The 20,885-nt window shown below is 43.7% G+C and overlaps 1 protein-coding gene across 1 annotated transcript in view; it reads right to left on the bottom strand.

The window, feature by feature from the left end:
• Positions 1–1,536: 1,536 nt before the first annotated feature.
• Positions 1,537–20,885, bottom strand: part of lamb4 (laminin, beta 4) — a 103,230-nt gene continuing 83,881 nt past the window's right edge. The window contains exons 29-35 of the mRNA XM_078234709.1: positions 18,367–18,570; positions 18,086–18,230; positions 14,892–15,099; positions 10,065–10,203; positions 5,777–5,953; positions 4,008–4,158; positions 1,537–1,986 (exon numbers count right to left, since the gene is read on the bottom strand). Of these exons, the coding sequence (XP_078090835.1) occupies positions 1,853–1,986; positions 4,008–4,158; positions 5,777–5,953; positions 10,065–10,203; positions 14,892–15,099; positions 18,086–18,230; positions 18,367–18,570 (1,158 nt within the window). The 3' untranslated portion in view covers positions 1,537–1,852. The remainder of the gene's footprint in view (positions 1,987–4,007; positions 4,159–5,776; positions 5,954–10,064; positions 10,204–14,891; positions 15,100–18,085; positions 18,231–18,366; positions 18,571–20,885) is intronic.

The raw sequence follows: 20,885 nt of genomic DNA, 5'->3' as shown, positions 1-20,885 counted from the left end.
TAAAAGACCCCAACGAGTTTGCCTCCACCACCACCGACGTCAGCCGATTCCACTCACCCACCACCCTCTGAGTGAAAAACTTACCCCTGACATCTCCTCTGTACCTACCCCCCCAGCACCTTAAACCTGTGTCCTCTCGTAGCAACCATTTCAGCCCTTGGAAATAGCCTCTGAGAGTCTACCCTATCCAGACCTCTCAACATCTTGTAAACCTCTATCAGGTCACCTCTCATCCTTCGTCTCTCCAGGGAGAAGAGACCAAGCTCCCTCAACCTATCCTCATAAGGCATGCCCCCCAATCCAGGCAACATCCTTGTAAATCTCCTCTGCACCCTTTCAATGGCTTCAACATCTTTCCTGTAATGAGGTGACCAGAACTGCGCGCAGTACTCCAAGTGGGGTCTAACCAGGGTCCTATAAAGCTGCAGCATTATCTCCCGACTCCTAAACTCAATCCCTCGATTAATGAAGGCTAGTACGCCGTACGCCTTCTTGACCGCATCCTCCACCTGCGAGGCCGATTTAAGAGTCCTATGGACCCGGACCCCAAGGTCCTTCTGATCCTCTACACTGCTAAGAATGGTACCCTTCATATTATACTGCTGCTTCATCCCATTGGATCTGCCAAAATGGATCACTACACACTTATCCGGGTTGAAGTCCATCTGCCACTTCTCCACCCAGTCTTGCATTCTATCTATGTCTCGCTGCAACTTCTGACATCCCTCCAAACTATCCACAACACCACCTACCTTGGTGTCGTCAGCAAACTTACCAACCCATCCCTCCACTTCCTCATCCAGGTCATTTATGAAAATGACAAACAGCAAGGGTCCCAGAACAGATCCCTGGGGCACTCCACTGGTCACTGACCTCCATGCAGAGAAAGACCCCATCACAGCCACTCTCTGCCTTCTGCAGGCAAGCCAGTTCTGGATCCACAAGGCAACAGCCCCTTGGATCCCATGCCCTCTCACAATAATTATTTATTGTTGGCAATAAAGCCTCTGTTTTTCCAAACCAGATCGAGTTGCCCTTGATCTTTGTAACTTTTAAGGATGGCACGGTGACACAGTGGTTAGCATTGCTGCCTCACTGCACCAGGGACCCGGGTTCGGTCCCCGGCTTGGGTCACTGTCTGTGTGGAGTTTGGACATTCTCCCCGTGTCGGCATGGGTTTCCTTCGGGTGCTCCGGTTTCCTCCCACACTTCAAAGATGTACGGGTTAGGTTGATTGGCTATACTAAATTGCTCCGTAGTGTCGGGGGTTAGTAGGGTCGTGAGGATAGGACCTGGGATGGGATTGTGGTCGGTGCAGACTCGATGGGCTGAATGGCCTCCTTCTGCATTGTAGGGATTCTATGATCTATCACAGTCAAATCCCCCATTCTCACCTGCAGCAGGGCAGGCACAGACCGGATCGAAGAATCCCGTCCTAGGTTAGTGAGTTATATCGGGTTAGAGATGTTACTAGTTGATTAGAAGTCCAGTGTGCAAGGGAATGGTTTCTTCTTGTAACTGTGCGCATGGTTGTTTGGCAAACAGGCATTCTTTAATGTTTGCAGTTGTGCTCAAAATCATTGTTTTTATTACAATTTGCAAAATGCAAACCATAGTCATTTTGAATGAACAAGCAAGGAAACAACATACAATCTATATAAGGAAATCAGTGTTATGTTTCGAAAGTGATTTGACTGTGGACGGCAAAACATAAAACCAACTCTACAAAATATCATGTTTCTACATTGCTAGTATTTAAAAAAAAATACACTTTACATTATGTAAAATTTTAATTTTAAAAGTACAAAGAAAAAGTGATAATATTACAGTACAAGACTGGAGTTTACTATGATTAACATTCAGCGTAGAAACGGACCTTTTCATCAATTTCCTTTTTAATGAGGGTCACATTTTTTTCGAGGTCAGACAAATAATCTGTCTTTTCCATTACTTTCTTATTTCCATCTTGTATCTTCTTCTCCAGGTCTGTAAGTGGAGAAAATCAGTTCGCATTATCTCATTATTTACCATCTATTCTCCTCACTTTCAGATTATTAAACAGCTTTTTGCTGCTGACACGATTCATGTGTTTCCTGTGTCACATTTCAGTGGGGACGGATACGATGGCCCATAACATCTGGAGGAGTAGCAATTGAGTCAGATTACCACTCCACTCGTGGTTACTTACCTTGAAATCCAGCCGCTCCTATATCGCCTGACCTTATGACTCAGACTGGGTGAGATCTAAGCAATAGAACGGGATCCTGAGGCCCACAGTCAAGGGCAACTCACTTACATAGGCCATGCTCCCTTTTTATGGCACTAACTGCGGTTAACCAAGTGAGTTTGAAGGTCAAACCACTTTGTCAAGCCAGGGGAAGCTAAGCTCATAAGGTAAGTGGGTAGGATTTGTGGGGGGGCTGGTGGGGGCAATGGAGGAAAGGGTTGGGGGGTTGGGTCAGGGTGGGGGGTTGGACGGACTGGTCAATGTAGTAGTAGGGGGAGTCCCATGAAGAGGTTGGGGTGGGTCGGTGCTCCAGTTACCCAGAAGCTAGAAGTACTTTTAATTCTTCTGTTTCTGGGTAACTGTTGATTGTATCACAGTCAGAACCACCCTAAGTTTACAATTCAAAACACATTTTCGGGTGGTTTCCAGTGCAGGGTAATTGCCCAAAGGTAAGTTTAAATTTCCTGGACAATTGCTGTGCAATCTTTACCTGAGAAGGACAGCCTATCTTTGGGGTACCCCTCAAGTACACTGCCCTGGAGCTCAGAATCACATTGAATATTCTGAGACTGTTTGAACTGAATTTCAGTCAGTGGCTGTGTGATTGCATCAGGATATCCTGAATCTTTCAAAATCCAAAGTTTGACCATCTTCAACCTGGTGAGTGTTGTGGGGTATTGGTTACAATTCGGTAGGTCTGAAGATGTCTTTGTGGTCATTGGAGATTAACTGTCAGTCTTTATTGACTCTTTGAACTATTTACAAATATAGCGTAAAGGGTACAAGCTAGGAGCTGTCTCTGTGCTTGCCGGTACACTCGTCTCTGTCCATCACTAGACTGACCCTGGGTACAGGTCACATGCTCTCCTTCCATCACTGTGTGGGCAGTACTGTACTCAGTCCCACATTAATTGTGTACGTGCCAGACCCTTAAACAGTGAGTGACTTTTTTTTGAAGAAATCCTTGGGATGTGGGCCTTGCGAGCAAGGCCAGCATTTATTGCCCATCCCTAGTTGCACTAGAAGATTGAGTAAAAATTCTGTTTATAGAATCAATAGTTGCTGTCATGTGAACTCTCAGCAAAGCCCACGATGGACATCTCCACAGCCTATGCTATATTTTTTTCAAACATCGTGATTAATAAATGAATAAAGCAACTGTACAACAATGAAGAGGTTGGACTCCACACAAATCATAGAATCCCTACAGTACAGAAGTAGGCCATTCAGCCCATTGAGTCTGTACCGACCACAATCCCACCCAGTACTTATTCCCGCAGCCCCACACTTTTACCCTGCTAATCCCCCTGACCCGAGGGTCAATTTAACATGGCCAATCAACCTAACCTGCACAACTTTGGACTGTGGGAGGAAACTGGAGCACCTGGAGGAAATGCACGCAGAGACGGGTAGAACGTGCAGACTCCACACAGACAGTGACCCGAGGCCGGAATTGAACCCAGAAGTTACCCTAGCTTCTGGGTAACTGGAGCACCGACCCACCCCAACCTCTTCATGAGACTCCCCCTACTACTATCTTGACCAGTCCGTCCAACCCCCCACCCTGATCCAACCCCCAACCCTCTCCCCACCAGCCCCCCACAAATCCTACCCACTTACCTTATGAGCTTAGCTTCCCCCTAGCTTGTCAAAGTGGTTCGACCTTCAAACTCACCTGTTCAACCCACACCTGGGTTCCTGGCGCTGTGAGGCAACAGTGCAAACCACTGTACCGCCCAAACATATATCCCTTCCCCTTGGTATAACAATGGGCACCCACCTGTAATTCTTTTCAGTTTTTCCTCCAGGTCTTTTGCCAGTTGAAAGGCCTCTTGTTGTAATTGTTCAGCTTTCTCTTTTCCATCCGCTGGAATCTCTTGTATATTGATTTTGCTTAATTTCACGTAGGCTTCATTCATTTTTTGAAATTCCTTCAGTGATCAAAGCATAAAAATATCTTCAAGCAAATCAGGACATTTATAAGCAACAGATAGAAAAAAATCAGTTTAATTGAGGAAACAAAATATGTTGATCCAGAAAGCATGTTATCGTGGTTTTAAAATATAGAACAATAGAACTTAACACACTAGAGGTCATTCAGGCTCCAGTCAACTTCAAATGGTCATGCAAGTTCACTCATAGAGCAATTCAAAGCTACTATCGCAGTTTTATTCTCTGTTTATACCCTTATACTTACCTTTCTTTCAAATATCTATTCTTTTTTCTCTCAAAGACAAGACCGTAAGAAATGGGAACAGGAGTAGGCCATTAGGCCCCTCGAGCCTGCTCCGCCATTCAATAGGATCATGGCTAATCTGACTTCCGCACATCCACTTTCCTGCCCTTTCTTTGCCTGTAACCCTTCATTAGCTTAATGATGCAATGTTCTTTCTGACTGTGGTCTAACCATTGATTTGTACAAATTTATTATTACCTCTTTGCTCGTTATATGGCATTACCTTTGTAACTTGCGGGTCATAGTTTGAGGATAAGGGGTAAACTGAGGTGAGGAAAAATTTCCTCACCAGAGGTTGGTGAATGTGTGGAATTCACTACCACAGAATGTAGTTGAAGCCGAAATATTGTGTGATTTAAAGAAGAATTTAGATATAGCTCTTGGGGCGAAAGGGATCAAAGCATACAGAGGGGAATGGGGCACTCAGGATATTGAATTGGATGGTCAGCCATGATCAAAATGAATGGTGGAGCAGGTTCGATGGGCCGAATGGCCTACTCCTGCTTCTAGTTTTTATGTTTCTATGTTTATGACCCTTTCCATCATGAACAAGAACCTCAACTTTCCCAGTAGCCAGCCAGTCTATCAATCTGACTAGCTGTTAGGTATTAAACAGAAGACAAAGATGGTGACCTCCTATGAAATTTGACAGCATTTCCACATCTTCAGGATTTCCGACTGTACCCATCCGCTTGTAAACTGTAAATACTGAGGTCAAGGCATCACAGTTATGTGTGCCACTAGGTGGATAGACCTGTCATTGATTTATGTTTGTAACTTAACTTTCTATTCATAGTGCAATATAACTCTGTGGAAATTGCATCATTGAGGAAAATCTAGATCTTTATATCTCGTAAGTCAAAAAGACCTGATTCTCATTAGCCTGGTTTGAACCTTGGCCCCAGAAATTAAAATGCAATGTGCTAACCTTGCTATACCATCAGGTTTGTGCATCAAAAGTTATTAATTGTTGGGTACTTTCCTGACACACCAACTGGTAGTTAAGATAACAATCATCTGAGTTCCAGAAGTTAATTTTTACTCACACTATTACATATTACCTACAGCATGTAAAAACGTGGTTTGGCTCAATAGGCTCACGCTAGTGTTTATGCTCCACACATACCTCCTTTTGCTCCTCTTCACCTAACCTGATCGACATATCTTAAATATTCCTTTTTTCCTCATCTATCTATCTAACTTCCCCTTCAGTACATCACAGTTGGCCGCCTCAACTACTCCCTGTATGAATTATGAGTATTTAGTAAGGTCACTGCATTATAACTTTATAAAAACAAGATTCAAATAATTACTTGTTCAGCTTCCTCAGCACGAGCCTTTGCTTCACTTGCTTCCTGCATTGCTATTTTAGTCACAACCTTGTTGTTGCTGGTCTTGTTTTCCAATTCTTCAATTTTGGTTTGTAACTTTGTTACATCGTTCATCAAATCCATCAGATCGTCAAAAATTGAATCGATTTTCCCATCAACCTGTCAAAAAGAGGTTAAAATATCAAAGCCTAAACATTGTAAGTTGAGGAAAATTGCAAATGAGTGATCTTTTACTCACTGGCAGAAGTTTTAATATTGCAAGAAATTCAAATTTTGAAAAGGTATATGACAACAAGAAAATCATCTGTAGCACAGGGCATTTGGAGGGGAAATAAAATTGTTTGAAATGCTAAAAAAGGGTATGATCAAATACTAGATCGGGGTGGGAAAATAATACACATGTAATGACTTCAATCAGGCCATTGGGGTTGCCCATTGGAGTATGAACTCCCTGATTAAGGATCCAATTGATGGGCCAATCAGGAAGTCTTTGCCTTGTACTTAACTGGGAGAGTCAGTTCTTCTGACACCCCCGGAGATAGACTGCTAACTACTAGCACTGTTAGAGTTTGTAAATAAAAGGAGTTTGGTGAAGGGACTTCTGCAACACATTTGATCAAAGTCCTCTGCCTAGGGGACCAATCGATACAATTTTGGGTTTGTTTTCACCGTCTGGGTGGATCAGGCAGAAAATGGTATAACTGGGGTGGCCTCTAAAAAGAGGGTCGAACTGTGCCGTGAAAGGAAAAGGAAGGAGCATGAGGCATAAAGCTCGGCAAGCTCAGGATATCAGAGCAGTGTCTGGCTCTCCCTCTCTCTCTCTCTATAACCAGGACTGAAGAAAATTGTATACACTAAGGAATAGGTACAGCCCTGAGGACCTTGACTAAAGAGGACACGACGGGGTGAACATTTCATCTGTAGCCTGTGGAATACTCATGTGGAGAATCACCTCACATCTCCCAGTCAAACCTTGGGTAATTTTGGGGGTTTACCAACCATGAAGAGGGGAGTGCGGAGGGGCTTAAATCAGTGAAGTCCAAGGGGAAGTAATCAGTTTTGTTATCAGCCACATAGAACATTTAGTGTCGGTTGTCATATTTAGATTCACTGTGCGTAATTATTATTCAAAACTCACAATCTGTGTGGATTGCATTGTTCATCATTCTTCAGCTATGGTCAGAAATGTAAGCCCAGTCCTTTGACCGTAAATGAGTGAGTTCAGTCATGACCAGTAAGGCTGAATGACCCTCACATGATCGGAAATACCCTACAAACAAGAAAGAACCAAACCATCTCCCCATAACATTCGATGGTATTATCATTGCTGAAACCTCCACTAACAACATCTTGCAGGTTGCCATTGACAAAATAATGAACTGAAAGAGTCACATATAAACTGTGGCGACAACTGCAGCTCAGAGTCAAGGAATTCTGCAGAGAGGAACTCACCTCCTGACTCTCCAAAGCCAGTCCACTATCTACAAGGACAGGAGTGTAATGGAATACTCTTCACTTGCCTGGATGAGTGCAACTCCAACAACACTCAAGGAGTTTTACACCATCCAGAACAAAGCAACCTGCTTGATTGGCACCCCATCCACTATCTTAAACATTCATTCCCTCCACCACTGATGCACAGTGGCAGCAGTGTGTATCATCTACAAGATGCTCGGCAGCAACTTACCAAGGCCCCCTTCAACAGCACCTTCCTACCGCCTAGAAGGGCAAAGGCAGAAAATGCATGGCAACCCTACCACCTGCAAATTCCCACCAAGCCACACACCATCCTGACTTGGAATTATATCACCATTCCTTCACTGTTGGTGGGTTAAAATCCTGGAACTCTCTTCATAATAGCACTGTGGATGCACCTACACCACATGGACTGCAGCAGTTCAAGAAGGTGGCTCACCATCACCTTAAGAGCAACTAGGGATGGACAACAAATGTTGGCCCAGTCAGTGTTGCCCACACCCCATGAAAGAGTACATAAAAATTTTTTTAAAAACTCTTTATTTTTATCTAAGGTAAAACAGAGTCTGCTTGCAGACTCACAGACTCTGATGTATTCAGATCAAAAGCAAATGCCACTATTTGAGGCAGAAGAAATGGATCATTTTCAGGTTAATCACCCAGTGGAGTGGCGGTGATAGTGGAACCCCTGTTCAAAGGAACAAAGCTTGTTGGAGACCTAAGAATTACCAGCGAGTGACTTACAACTGGAAATTCAATCAAGTATGCTCGGAGGATTAGTGAAGGGGACTTTGTTTAAAAGGACTTTGGAATATTCATCCTTGTAGGACGCGGAGAAGAGAGTTGACAGAGACGTTTGGGACTTGAAATACAAGGCTACAAGACTGAGAATGTGCTGTACTGTATAAAGGTGCTACGTGGTTTTCAGTTGTGTTAAGCTGTTACTGTGGAATGTCTTTCCTGAAGTTTCCTCTTAAGAAATATTTATTCGATGTTGATTTTGTTACAATAAATGTCTCAAAATGTGAAATCTTGAAGTGTGATTCCTTTGTGTTGGTCATTAAAAAAATTGTATCTCTTTTTAAAAGTTGTTGGTCTCCGTGGGGATTATAATACTATTATTAGAAACGTGCTATATAAATGCAAGTCTTTTTTTTAATCCCTTAGTTTTTCAAATGTCCTTGGATATGGTCATTCATGTGGAGATGCCGGCGTTGGACTGGGGTAAACACAAGACCTGACGAAGGGGCAGCGCTCTGAAAGTTAGTGTCTTTTGCTACCAAATAAACCTGTTGGACTTTAACCTGGTGTTGTTAGACTTCTTACTATGGTCATTCATGCCAGGGTTGTCCTAGTAACATCTATGTTTAAAAAGTCTCTTCCAGTTAAGAAATGACCTGGTTAGCAAAAAAAGTCACATTTTTAAACTGAAATGTTGGAAGGTGATTGATATATATATATAACCACACTGCAAGTGCATTCAATAAAATTCATTCCGATATTGCTACACTTATTGACTCAAACAATGATTTTTCTGAGATCTATGTTAATCTACGCAGTCCTTTCAGACATATGAAAAATGATTAACTGCAGAACAATGTTTACCACCTGTACTGGATGAGGCAGTCTCTTGACAACGCTTTTCCCTTCCAAACTTGTTGCCATGGAAGTATTGTGTTAAGGTAATGTAAGATGAATCCTTCAAATGATGAAGCAAAATTGGAAACTAGACACTATGGGCAACATCCTGTGTTCTGGGCGGCGCGGTGGTAAGCACTGCTGCCTTAAAGCACCAGGGACCCTGCTTTGATTCTGGTCTTGGGAGTTTGTGGAGTTTACATGTTCTCCCCATGTTTCTATAGGTTTCCTCCGGGTGATCTGGTTTCCTCCCACATTCTGAAAGATGAGCGGGTTAGGTGGATTGGCTATGTTAAATTATCCCTCAGTGTCCAGAGATATGTAGGTTAGGTGGATTAACCAGGGTAAATGTGCAGGGATTATGGGAAAGGTGGGGGTGCGGGGGGGTTGGTGGGCCTGGGTAAGATGCTCTTTCGGAGAGTGGGTGAAGACTCGATGGGCTGAATGGCCTCCTGCATTGTTGGGATTCTATTTTATTCTTTTCTATGATTCCATTCTATTCTATGGATAAGGACCCAACATGAGGTCAAACAGGGGACTCGACCCCGCATTATGTCAGGCATAGGCACCTGATAGTGATTTCGCGTGATTTGACCAATTTATTGCCAGAGGGCACTTTCACTGTCCAAATGAGCATTGTAGGCGGGTGGACTTTCGAAACTGGAAGGCCAACTTTTGTGCAGGGTGCTGTTCTGCCCCTGCACTGACTCAGAATGGCTTGGAGGCAGAAGGTGCCAGCAAACCAGCACACTAACCTGCAGTTTGAAATTATATAGCACCTATCAACTTCTATTCTTGCCCCATATCGGGGGTAAAAACCCTGACCATATCTTAAAAAGAAGTTGGGAATGTACACAAGTGAGGTGTGAGTGAAGTTTCAGTTTATGGTTCATAATATCATTCACATCCTTTTGACAGGATTTCATCTTCTTAACCAAGTAACAACTCAATCGCCTGTCGTAATCTATCCAAACTATTACTTCTGAAATGAAAATAGAAGGAAGAATTGTCATATAGTTTAATTCTATGCAGTAGGATTAAGGCATATTAAAGGTTACCTGGCATGTTGATAAAGAAATCAAGCATCTCTGAAATATCTGGATTTTAAAATGATAAATTAAAACTTTTAATTAGAATTAAGATTCTTCGTATTTACCTGTGAAATCTTAGTCTGTGAATTCTTTAGGTTATCAGTAATATTCCGTATTGCGTCTTTGACTTTCTCTTGGATGTTTTTAACTTTGTTCAGGTCTTTCTGTACTTCCGTTGGGCTTGGGATCTCTTGGGCCGCTTTCCTGTGGATTCACATATTTAATTTACCACAGTATTGATGTACCAAGTCAACTCAATCAGAACGTGGCCAAACAGGTTGAGTGTCAACATGCCAGTAGCTGGCGGTAAGATTGGGAGAGACTCCTGGTCAGCCATGCTTGATGTGGAATGGCACCCCTCAAACCATAAGCCTCTGGCAAAGACCGGCAACCTGTTCCAGGAATTACAAACTATGGAAATAGATGAAAGTGCACCACTAGTGGTGGAAAAGGAATTAGAATTGGAAGGTAAGTTAATACTCAATGGCACTTTTCAAATGTAAATAGATTTATGTCTGATAGTTAATCATAGAATCATAGAAACCTACAGTGCAGAAGGAGGCCATTCGGCCCATCGAGTCTGCACCGACCACAATCCCACCCAGGCCCTACCCCCATATCCCGACATATTTACCCGCTAATCCCTCTAACCTACGCATCTCAGGACTCTAAGAGGCAATTTTTAGCATGGCCAATCAACCTAACCCGCACATCTTTGGACTGTGGGAGGAAACCGGAGCACCCGGAGGAAACCCACGCAGACACGAGGAGAATGTGCAAACTCTACACAGACAGTGACCCAAGCCGGGAATCGAACCCAGGTCCCTGGAGCTGTGAAGCAAAAATGTTAAGTCCATTTGATTTCATGACTGGCAAACATTGTTTTGGCGCCCACATGCTTTGAAACGCAAGAGGCTGTGGATAAGGTTCTAAATAAGCGACCAATGCGATGGCTGGGAATCGAACCTTGGAAGGCAGCTATGCTCACCACTATACCACCATCGCTTGCTCCAATGTTAAAAAAATGTTTTTAAAAATGTTATGCAGGATCTTGTATTCAGATGGCATTAAGACACGGAGCAGTAGAATAAGACGATTAAACATGCTTATTAAATGCAATCATTATGAGATCATTGAGTAGATGCATCTTAATAGGGTGGTGTGTTATTAGTGCCTATTACTATTGTGAGCCATATACAATTATTGTTTTTATTTAATCATGCGTGGGAGATGGGCGTCACTGGCTGGGCCAGCATTTATTACCCATCCCTAGTTGCCCTTGGAGGGCAGCTGAGAGTCAATCACATAGCTGTGGCTCTGGAGTCACATGTGGACCAGAACAGGTAAGGGTGGGAGATTTCCTTCCCTAAAGGACATTAATGAACCAGATGGGTTTTTTTGATAATCGACAATGATTTCATGGTTTTTGGATTTTTGTTTTGGTTTAGAGGATTATTATATTTTGGGACTGTAGCTTTAAATTAGGAGAGTGGAAAGGGGTCATGTGACCCATTTTGCAATCAATTGACAGTAAGTTTGGGAGGGCTGATTGTTAGAGGTCAAAAGAGGGCTTATTTTACTGAAAGGGGTAAGGTGGACATGCTTGGAGAGAATGACAGCAGTTTCTGAGTCCACTATGAGTAGATGTCACCATGTGGAAGAGGTAGAGGAAACCATTGTTCAGATCAGATTTCCTATAGGTCCATGAATGTCGCAGACAGGAGTTTTGTCTTTTGTGGTCTGCAGCCATCTGAGAGGCAAAGAAAGCAGGAAGTAGAAACAGCCTGGCCTGGACATGAAGCATCAAAAACTGTTGACTCTGTCACTGTTCAGAAAAGTGAGCTCTCACTCAGACTGAAAACCAAGTTCATGGGTATTTAAAGGATGCTGGAAGATTTGCCTAGCCTGAAACTAGAGGAAGGAATCTATAGTATAACCTTCACAGTGAAAGTCAGTTCTGGGATTGAAGGTTACCCAGCGAGGGTCTAGTGGTATTATTGCTAGTCCATTAATCCAGAAACTCAGCTAATGTTCTGAGGACCCGAGTTCGAATCCCTACATGGTAGATGGTGGCATTTGAATTTACTTAAAAATACCTGTATCTGGAATTAATCTACTGATGACCATGAAACCATTGTCGATTGTCGGAAAAACCCATCTGGTTCACTAATGTCCTTTAGGGAAGGAAATCTGCTGTCCTTACATAGTCTGGCCTACGTGTGACTCCAGAGCCACAACAATGTGATTGACTCTCAACTGCCCTCAGGCAACTAGGGTTGGGCAATAAATGCTGGCCAGCCAGCAACGCCCATGTCCCACCAATAAATAAAAAAACGGAAGGAAGTAACCCATTGAAACCTGGGACCAAATGGGAATTGTTTGCTATAAGAACAATAATGCTGTGGAGATTGTGATGTGTGATAATTAAGTGAAAATGAAATGCTTATTTCTGTACTTTAAAGTACAACTTTCCTATAATCAGTAAATAGTGTTTGGTCAATAGTGTTTCTTTCGTCATTTGTTACAGTGAAAGTTTTAAAATGTGAAATTATGACGTGTCATACATACTTTCAGCTCATAACTGGAAATTCAAAACTCTGTTTAAAAGTTATCAGCCTAGTGTGGAGATCATAACAACTCACCTAACAATTTGTATGCTGATTTCAAATTTTGTGAAGTTGCTTCATTTACCCGGTATGAGTGAGTCCCTATCCTATATTGGGTTTGTGGTTTAAATACTTGTCAAATGGGTTTATAAAATCACTTATAAGAAGCCATTAATGAGTGGCCAAAAGAACCAATGGGTGAATTTAAAAGTTACTAATTTTTTTAATGTATGCTTCAGGCTTTGTAAAGGTTGTATTAGGCAACAAAGAAGCTTGGCGATATTATTCATGGGTTTGCAGTAACTTTGAGATACATGCTGACAAAATCCAACCCTACTCTCAACCACCAATCTCAATACCATTCACAGTTCTAGGTTGTCAAACTGTTTGTTGTAGATAAATCAGAACATCCTTCAACTCCACACTGGGAAGAATAAAAGCGGTTTATCACCAAAAACTCAATATTCCTTTATATCATTTTTATGCCCCTCTCAAGCTGGTCACTCTCTGTACATTGATTGGTTTACCCTATCAGTTTCCCATTGAATCCTGAACTTGAATATCCACAATATCTTTGCCTCTATCTTTTCTCCATTCTAACCGTCACTGAATTCCTTGTGCACATTACCTCCATACTTCTCGAATGTTTTCCTGAAGAATTTCTTTGCGTTTGCCATGTACAAATTGCAATTTGCCATCAACTATGGTTTCCATATCCTGTCCTGAGCTCATTTAGGTTGCTTATAATCCCCATCCTTACAGACCCCTATTGACTCCATTTCCTAAAATCCTGATTGTCATAAACAATTTCTTTCACGGTTGCACCCCATTGTAGCCAGCCCTGTGCTCCAGCCTTTTATTCATTGGTTCTAATATCCTGCACATCTCCCTCCAAATCCTTGCCACACTTCCCTCTTGATCCACCACCCTCAGCAGAGCTTTCAGCTATCCCAACCTGGGGGTCGATACTCAGGGCCCGTGAACTGTAGACGCGGTGGCACAGTGGTTAGCACTGCTGCTTCACAGCGCCAGGGACCTGGGTTCAATTCCCGGGTTTGATTCTGGCCTTGGGTGACTGTCTGTGTGGAGTCTGCATGTTCTCCCCGTGTCTGCATAGGTTTCCTCTGGGTGCTCCGGTTTCCTCCCTCAGTCCAAAGATGTGCGGGTTAGATTGATTGACCATGCTAAATTGCCCCTTAGTGTCGGAGGATTAGGGTAAATGCACGTGATTATTGGGATAGGACTCGGGTGGGATTGTGGTCGGTGCAGATTCAATGGGCCAAATGGCCTCCTTCTGCACTGTCGGTATTCTATGAAATCCCGTTATGGGCGCAAAATCTTGTGTGAGGCCAAAAACAGGATTTGCAGTGGCAAAATTTCCGATTGTGGTGCTCCCGGACCCTCCTAGATGACGTGATCAGATTCATGTTAGAAAGGGTGGCACAGTGGTTAGCACTGCTGCTGGTGGTGATTCAACCTGAGGGTCACCACGCCTCAGGCAAGGGGCAAGGGTGGGAAGGCTGGGCCTTCATGGATAACCTCAGCCGGTACAGGAATTGAACCCGAGCTGTTGGCATCGCTCCCATCACAAACCAGCCGTCCAGCCAACTGAGCTAAACCAATCCCCTCGATAGTTAAGTGACTATACTACAAATTGTTGCTTTCATTGTTGAACTGAATGGGTAGCAGGAGAACAGGATATCTTTTATCTAGTCACGTTTGCCATTTCACATGCACTAATAATTTAGTGTAGGTGGGTTTGATCATGGGTTAATAGCGTAAAGATACAAATCCATTCCCCTATTTTCTGGCTATAGAATCATAGAATCCCTACAGTACAGAAGGCGGCCATTTGGCCCATCAAGCCTCCATCGACAATAATCCCACCCTATCCCAGTAACCCCCACATATTTACCCTGCTAATCGCGCTGAGGCTAAGGTCAATTTATCAATCAACCCAACCTGCACATCTTTGAACTGTGGGAGGAAATTGGAGCACCCGGAGGAAACCCACGCAGACTCGGGGAGAACATGCAAACTCCATGCAGACAATGACCCAAGCCGGGAATCAAACCCAGGTCCCTGGCACTGTGAGGCAGCAATGCTAACCACTGTGCCACCGTGCAGCCCTATAGTTAAGATTGGGATGGAACAATGTAGGGCATATTTAACCAGTTTGCAACAGAGGAATATTCTAAATAAGAAGTGAAGAGGCTGTAAACTGTCAGTAGTAGATTCCGGAATAATAATTAATATTGCAGATTATTTAAGTAAAACCCTACGTACTCTGCTTTCATTGCGCGTTTCAAAAGTATCTTTGCTTCTTCGGAGCGGCTGTTCAGTTTTTCCACTTCTTTATCTACATCTTTCATTTCGGAAAGAATGTCCTGAATTTGTTTGCCTTTGGTTGTCACTTCCTCAGGAGTAGTGGGTATGTTGATGGAAAGAACATAATTTGCAATTTTTTCAAGATCTTCGGAAGAAACACTGTTGGCTTGAATTGGAAGAGAAAGTGTAAAAATATAAGTTGCCTTCGCAAAAAGAAATAGGCAAACTGAAGTAGAATTATTGGCCGGAATTCTCTGGCCGTTCACGCCCCGCCGCTCCTGCCAGAGAGTACGGAGAATTTGGCACTTAGCCATATCTCTGTTCACTGCAATGGGACGGAGAATCCCGCTGACATGAATGGCCAGAGAATCCAGCCCATAATTTCTATGGTCATAAATCCATACTGGCACACATTTTGATGCTCAGTTTGGCAAATAGTCTATTTTTGGTGTAATTATTTCAAGCTGAGCTCATGTTTCACACTACATGACTGAAGCACCAACTATTCTAGGACAGACTGTCAACTGTAAGACAATGCAATTTTCCAAACTAGATAAATCCTCAGGAACACAGGGTGGAATTTTCATTCTGTGCTCAGAGTGTTGGCTGAGGCGGGAAGACCGGCATGCAGTTCACCAGATTATCTCTCCAGATAATCCAGCACCTCAGTGCAGAAAAAAGCTGGAAGTATGGCCCAAGCCATCATGCTAGTGTGGTGGGGCTGAGGAATCCTGAATGGCAACACAGGAAACTATTCTCCCTCCCGCCACACACACCGTGACCCCACCTCCCACTCCCTCGGACACAGGGAAACCCCCACATGCACAAGGGGAAAAGGGGAAATCACCCCCTAGGGCACCCTTCCTGCAATTTGAAGAGCTCCCCGGAAGGACCTCTCCAGCACTGCTCCTGGCACCCTGGCAATGCCCCCTGGTACTATCCAGTCACATTCCTCCACCGCCATCCCCACTCCCCTGTACTTACCTGTGCATCCCCTAGCAGGTTTCCTCTGCCTGGTTCCCATCTTTATAAAGCAGTTGTAATCCTTGCCGAAGAACGGTGGAATTTCAAATTAGGGAGGTCGGGGGGTGGGTGGCATATAATGGGGAAGCCCGCTAATTATATTAAAATTTATTGAGATGAGGTTCATGACCTTCCTGGGTGGGAACCTCGTTATGGCAGCAGTGTGGGTGGGATGTGGGGAGATTTGGAAAATGAACTCGCTGGCGAGATCCTTGTTTCCTGGGTTTCACAATATTTTGTGTCCACGTCGGTCGCCATTTGAGCTTGCGGCAAACATGAATGCAAACTCATCTTGGGTTTATGTCACACTATCAGCAACCCTCACAGCTTGCTTCCTGGACTTGCAGAATCTCACTGGCTGTCCTGTCTGGAGACAATACACATCTGTTTAACCTGTGCTTAATGCTCCCTCCACTCACATTGTCTGTATCTTTAAGACCTGTAGAGATTCGCATTCTAATCATTATTCTGTAACTTGATTGTGTGTCTCTGTATGCCCTGTTTGAGAGCAGATATCCACTCCATCTGACGAAGGAGCAGCGCTCTGAAAGCTAATGGCATTTGCTACCAAATAAACCTGTTGGACTTTAACCTGGTGTTGTTAAAACTCTTACTGTGCAAAATCATGGCCAGAGGTTTCACATATTCAGCTCCTTCGCAAGGTGACATGGAGAATATAGTACCAAGTAGCCCAGTAAACTGTTTGCTCAGAATTACATGCTCCCTCCCTGAGGGGTGGCGGGGGGTATTTAGGTGGGTGGGGGGGGGTGCATAAAATTGCAGCGACGGGATTCCCTTTGGCTTCCCACCCCCCTGGACTTTGCAGAGATTTTACACTGGGGCGTGCAAAGCCTCAGACAGGCCCTTAAATGATCAATTAATGGCTGTTTAAGGCTGACTCCCACCCAACCTTAATTTATAAGCTGGTGGATGGAGGAAACCGGAGGGGGGCGGGCAGGGGGGTGGGATGGTGGAAGAGGGGGGCCTCCATCAGAATCGCCCTTCTGACTGGGAGCGCCTTCTCCTTAAGAGCCACTGACCTTTGGACCTCTCTCCCTCCCCCTGGCCTATCTCCTGAGACCCCAATAGCCCCTCATCATGATTTCACCCCCACCCCACCAGGGCCCACTTCTCTTCCTCCTCATCTGACTCCTTAGACCTACTTGGTTCTCTGGTTCCTGGGATAAGTCTCAGGCAGCTCCCTGCAGTTCCTAATCCAGCTGCTGTGGTGCTGTTGCCTGGGACTGGAAAGCTGGCAGCTAATCGGATCAGCCGGCAGCTCTCCAAGGCGGGATTTCTTTCCCCGAGTGGGAGGGCGGTAGTCCCACTTTATGCCAATTAACACTCATCAGAGCGTAACTTTACAATGGGACAGTGAAGTCAGCAGGTGTAATGACCCAGGAAACCCGACTAGAAAGGGCCATAATTTATTACAGAATGCAAAGTAAAACTACTACCGTGATGTACAAACACTAGTCCTTGTCAGTGACTACCGTCCAGCAGGCCCAGTCCTGGCCTGCCTTATAAAAGGCTCTGGTAATGAGATCCAGCTGGGATGGCCAGTGGAGCTCATAGTTAAGCACCCCCAGGGAGGTCAATCAGTAATTCCCTACGGAGCTCGAGGGGGTTATCACTGCAGGGATGTCTTCTCCGCTGACTCTTTAGATATTCAGGGCTTTGATTTCATTACTCTGTGCACTTAAATCATTAACACTTCTTGTCCCATTTCATTTTCAAAGAGAAAGTTGCCAAGCTTTCTCAGGCCGCTATACAAGGGTAAATCAGATTGCAAAAACTTCAAAATAGCTGTAACTTGTAGTCATTCCAGAAAATTGGCCTCTCTTAGCATGGCATTTCCAAGCCTGCAGCAGCTTAGAAACCAATTTTTCCTTTATAACATTTGATTATCACTGTAATTTATTATTTCTTCCCATCAAATTCAGCTTGTTTGTTCTCCTTGTGAACTTTCCCTCTGCAATCTTCTCCCTTTCTTCTCCTGTCTTGACTTGCTTGACTGTTTATTGGGATACAGATCCAGAGGGATCGGTTACCTGTGATATCAAATGAGTCTTCTTTCTGGGAAGAAAATACAATAAAGGTGGCAACAGGGAGAGAAAAGAGTTGAGTACCTGTGAGAAAATCTTTCACTTTCCTGATGATGGCTTTGCTCTCTTGCTTTTCCTTTTCAAGCTCGTCCTTAGTCTTGTTTACCTTATTGGATAACTTGATTGCCTTTTCTTTGGTTTCCTGTGTCATGTTTCTGAGGGAATCAATCTAGAAAAATAAAAGGAAGGCTAGTTTACTAGTACACAGAGTTAAAGCCTTTCTGAATGTATTAGTATAAGCAATCTAATTGGACAGGAAGATAGATTGTTATTTAAAAAATGCTGAAACTGTAAAGCATGCTTACCATGTTTGTTGTGTTCTGTAATTTCTCTAAGAGACGGTTCATCTGGTTTTCAGTATCATCAGCTCGCGTTTTGGCAGAATTTGCCTCTGACAGTGCTCCAGTACAGTTTGGGGCACCGCATACTCGATTTCCAAACCTGTCACGACATAAAGCTCCTCCACATCGATCTTCATCGCAGGATAAATTCCCTTGTGCTCCACAAAGCTACAAAATTAATCAGAGGGAAATAGCTGAAAACATGATGTACAATGTGGCAAATGTAAATACAGCTGCACCAATTACCCTAGTTGTTTTGAAACATAATGTCACAAAAATTCATTCTTGTTGTTTCTGAGGAGATATCATAATATGAAATCCAAATATAGTATATTTCCACTGTCAGGGGACTGAGACCTATGAAGTATATAAAGCCAACCCATTGAATATTTTCAAGAAGCATTTAGGTACAACACTTGAGGTGAAGGGGATCAAAGGATATAGGGGAAAGGTGGGATCAAGCTATTGAGTTGATTGATCAGCCATGACCTTGATCTCTCCCTCAATGTCAGTAAAACGAAGGAGATAGTAATCAACTTCAGGAAGCGTAGTGGAGAACATGCCACTGTCTGCATCAATGATGATGAAGTGGAAATGGCTGAGAGCTTCAAGTTTCCAGGTGTCCGGATCACCAACAACCTGTCCTGCTCCCTCCATGCTGACACTATAGTTAAGAAAGCCCACCAACACCTCTATTTTCTCAGGAGGCTAAGGAAATTTGACATGTCTGCTATGACCCTCACCAACTTTTACAGATGCATCAAAAACCCATTGCACCCCGGACATTCTCTCTTCCATCTTCTTCCGTTGGAAAAAAGTACAAAAGTCTGAGGTCACGTGTCCACTGACTCAAGAACAGCTTCTTCCCTGCTGTCATCAGACTTTTGAATGGACCTATTGATCTATCTCAATAGATTTGTCCAAAGATGTGCGGGTTAGGTTGATTGGCCAGGTTAAAAATTGCCCCTTAGAGTCCTGAGATGCGTAGGTTAGAGGGATTAGTGGGTAAATATGTGGGGGTAGGGCCTGGGTGGGATTGTGGTCGGTGCAGACTCGATGGGCCGAATGGCCTCCTTCTGCACTGTAGGGTTTCTATGATTCTATGATTTGTGATCTTTTAGAATCAGAGCACGAACAAGAATAGTAAGGCTACCGTGTCTGTTTCATTTCTGGGTTGAAGTGGAAGTCAGACATAATTTGATTAAATAAGGCCTGAGAGTTAATAAAGTTTACGCCTCATGTCGGTTAGCTGGGTGTGCACATTTCTCACCCCCAGTTAAAATTGTGGTTTATATCAGGGAGGGATAGCCATTGATGAAGATGCTGAAGGTGGTGAAGCTGTGAATAATGCTCTGAGAGACTCCTGGAACTATGGGGGGAATTTTCCCATCCCGCTCACCTTGGGGATTGTAGTGGGTGAGTGTGGACCATGCAAAGGTCTGGTGACCTCAAGCAGGATTTTCTGGTTTTAGGGTGAATGCGGCTGGAAAATCCCGCCCTATGTCTTGTGCTTTCAATCCATTGCGTCTGGACAGGGAAGTTGTCACCCATTAGTCAGGTTTGCTGGGACTTCATGGTGGATGCTGCATCTGGCATTCAACTAATGATGACTTTGAGCTATGAAGCTCTGTTGTTCTGATGGAATCCAAACCAATCACAATTGTCTGAGAAGTGTACGGTGTTGGATATGTATATCTGTCTTAACTTTGTAGACTAATGTGAATGAAGCAGATTGAAGAATGTAAAATTTGCGACAAAGTGGATACTTTAATTTTTTACACATGAACAATACACCCTTGATCAATCTAACTGGATTTGACACATTTCAGACTTAGATATAACAATTAAGTTTAAGAGCACATTGGTGAGAGTGCAGAAAAAAAATCACCAGAATGGTTCTAGGAATGAGGAACTTTGGTTCAAGGTAAATTGGATACATTAGGACTGTTTTCCTTGGAAAATAAAGAGGACCTAAAATCTCCTGTGCAGAAAAATGAGAGGTGATCTCATTGAAATGTATAACATTCTTAGAGAGCTTTAAAGGGGAGACACTCAAAGGCTGTTTCCTCCAGAGTCTAGAAGTGGGATCCCAGTCTCAGGGTAAGGGGTCCATCATTCAAATACATAAACCTAATTAAGACTAAGATTAGAGATATGCCTTTACTCATAGGGCTGTGAATCCATTGATCCATAGGACCATAGAATCCCTAGAGTAATCAGAGGCCATTCTGCCCATCGAGCCTGCACTGGCTCTCTGAAAGAGCATCTTACGTAGTCCCACACCCCGCTATCTCCCCGTAATCCCATGCATTTATCATGGCCAGTTCATCTAACCTGCACATCTTTGTACTGTGGGAGGAAACTGGAGCACCCTGAGGAAACCCACACACACGAGTAGAGTGTGCAAACTCCACACAATCATCCAAGGCTGGAATCGAACCCAGGTTCCTGGTACTATGAGGCAGCAGTGCTAACAACTGTGC

This window comes from Mustelus asterias, chromosome 19, assembly GCF_964213995.1.
Source record: "Mustelus asterias chromosome 19, sMusAst1.hap1.1, whole genome shotgun sequence".
NCBI lineage: Eukaryota > Metazoa > Chordata > Chondrichthyes > Carcharhiniformes > Triakidae > Mustelus > Mustelus asterias.
The sequence above is the reverse complement of the archived record's forward strand: the minus strand, read 5'-3'. Positions and strand labels throughout refer to the sequence as shown.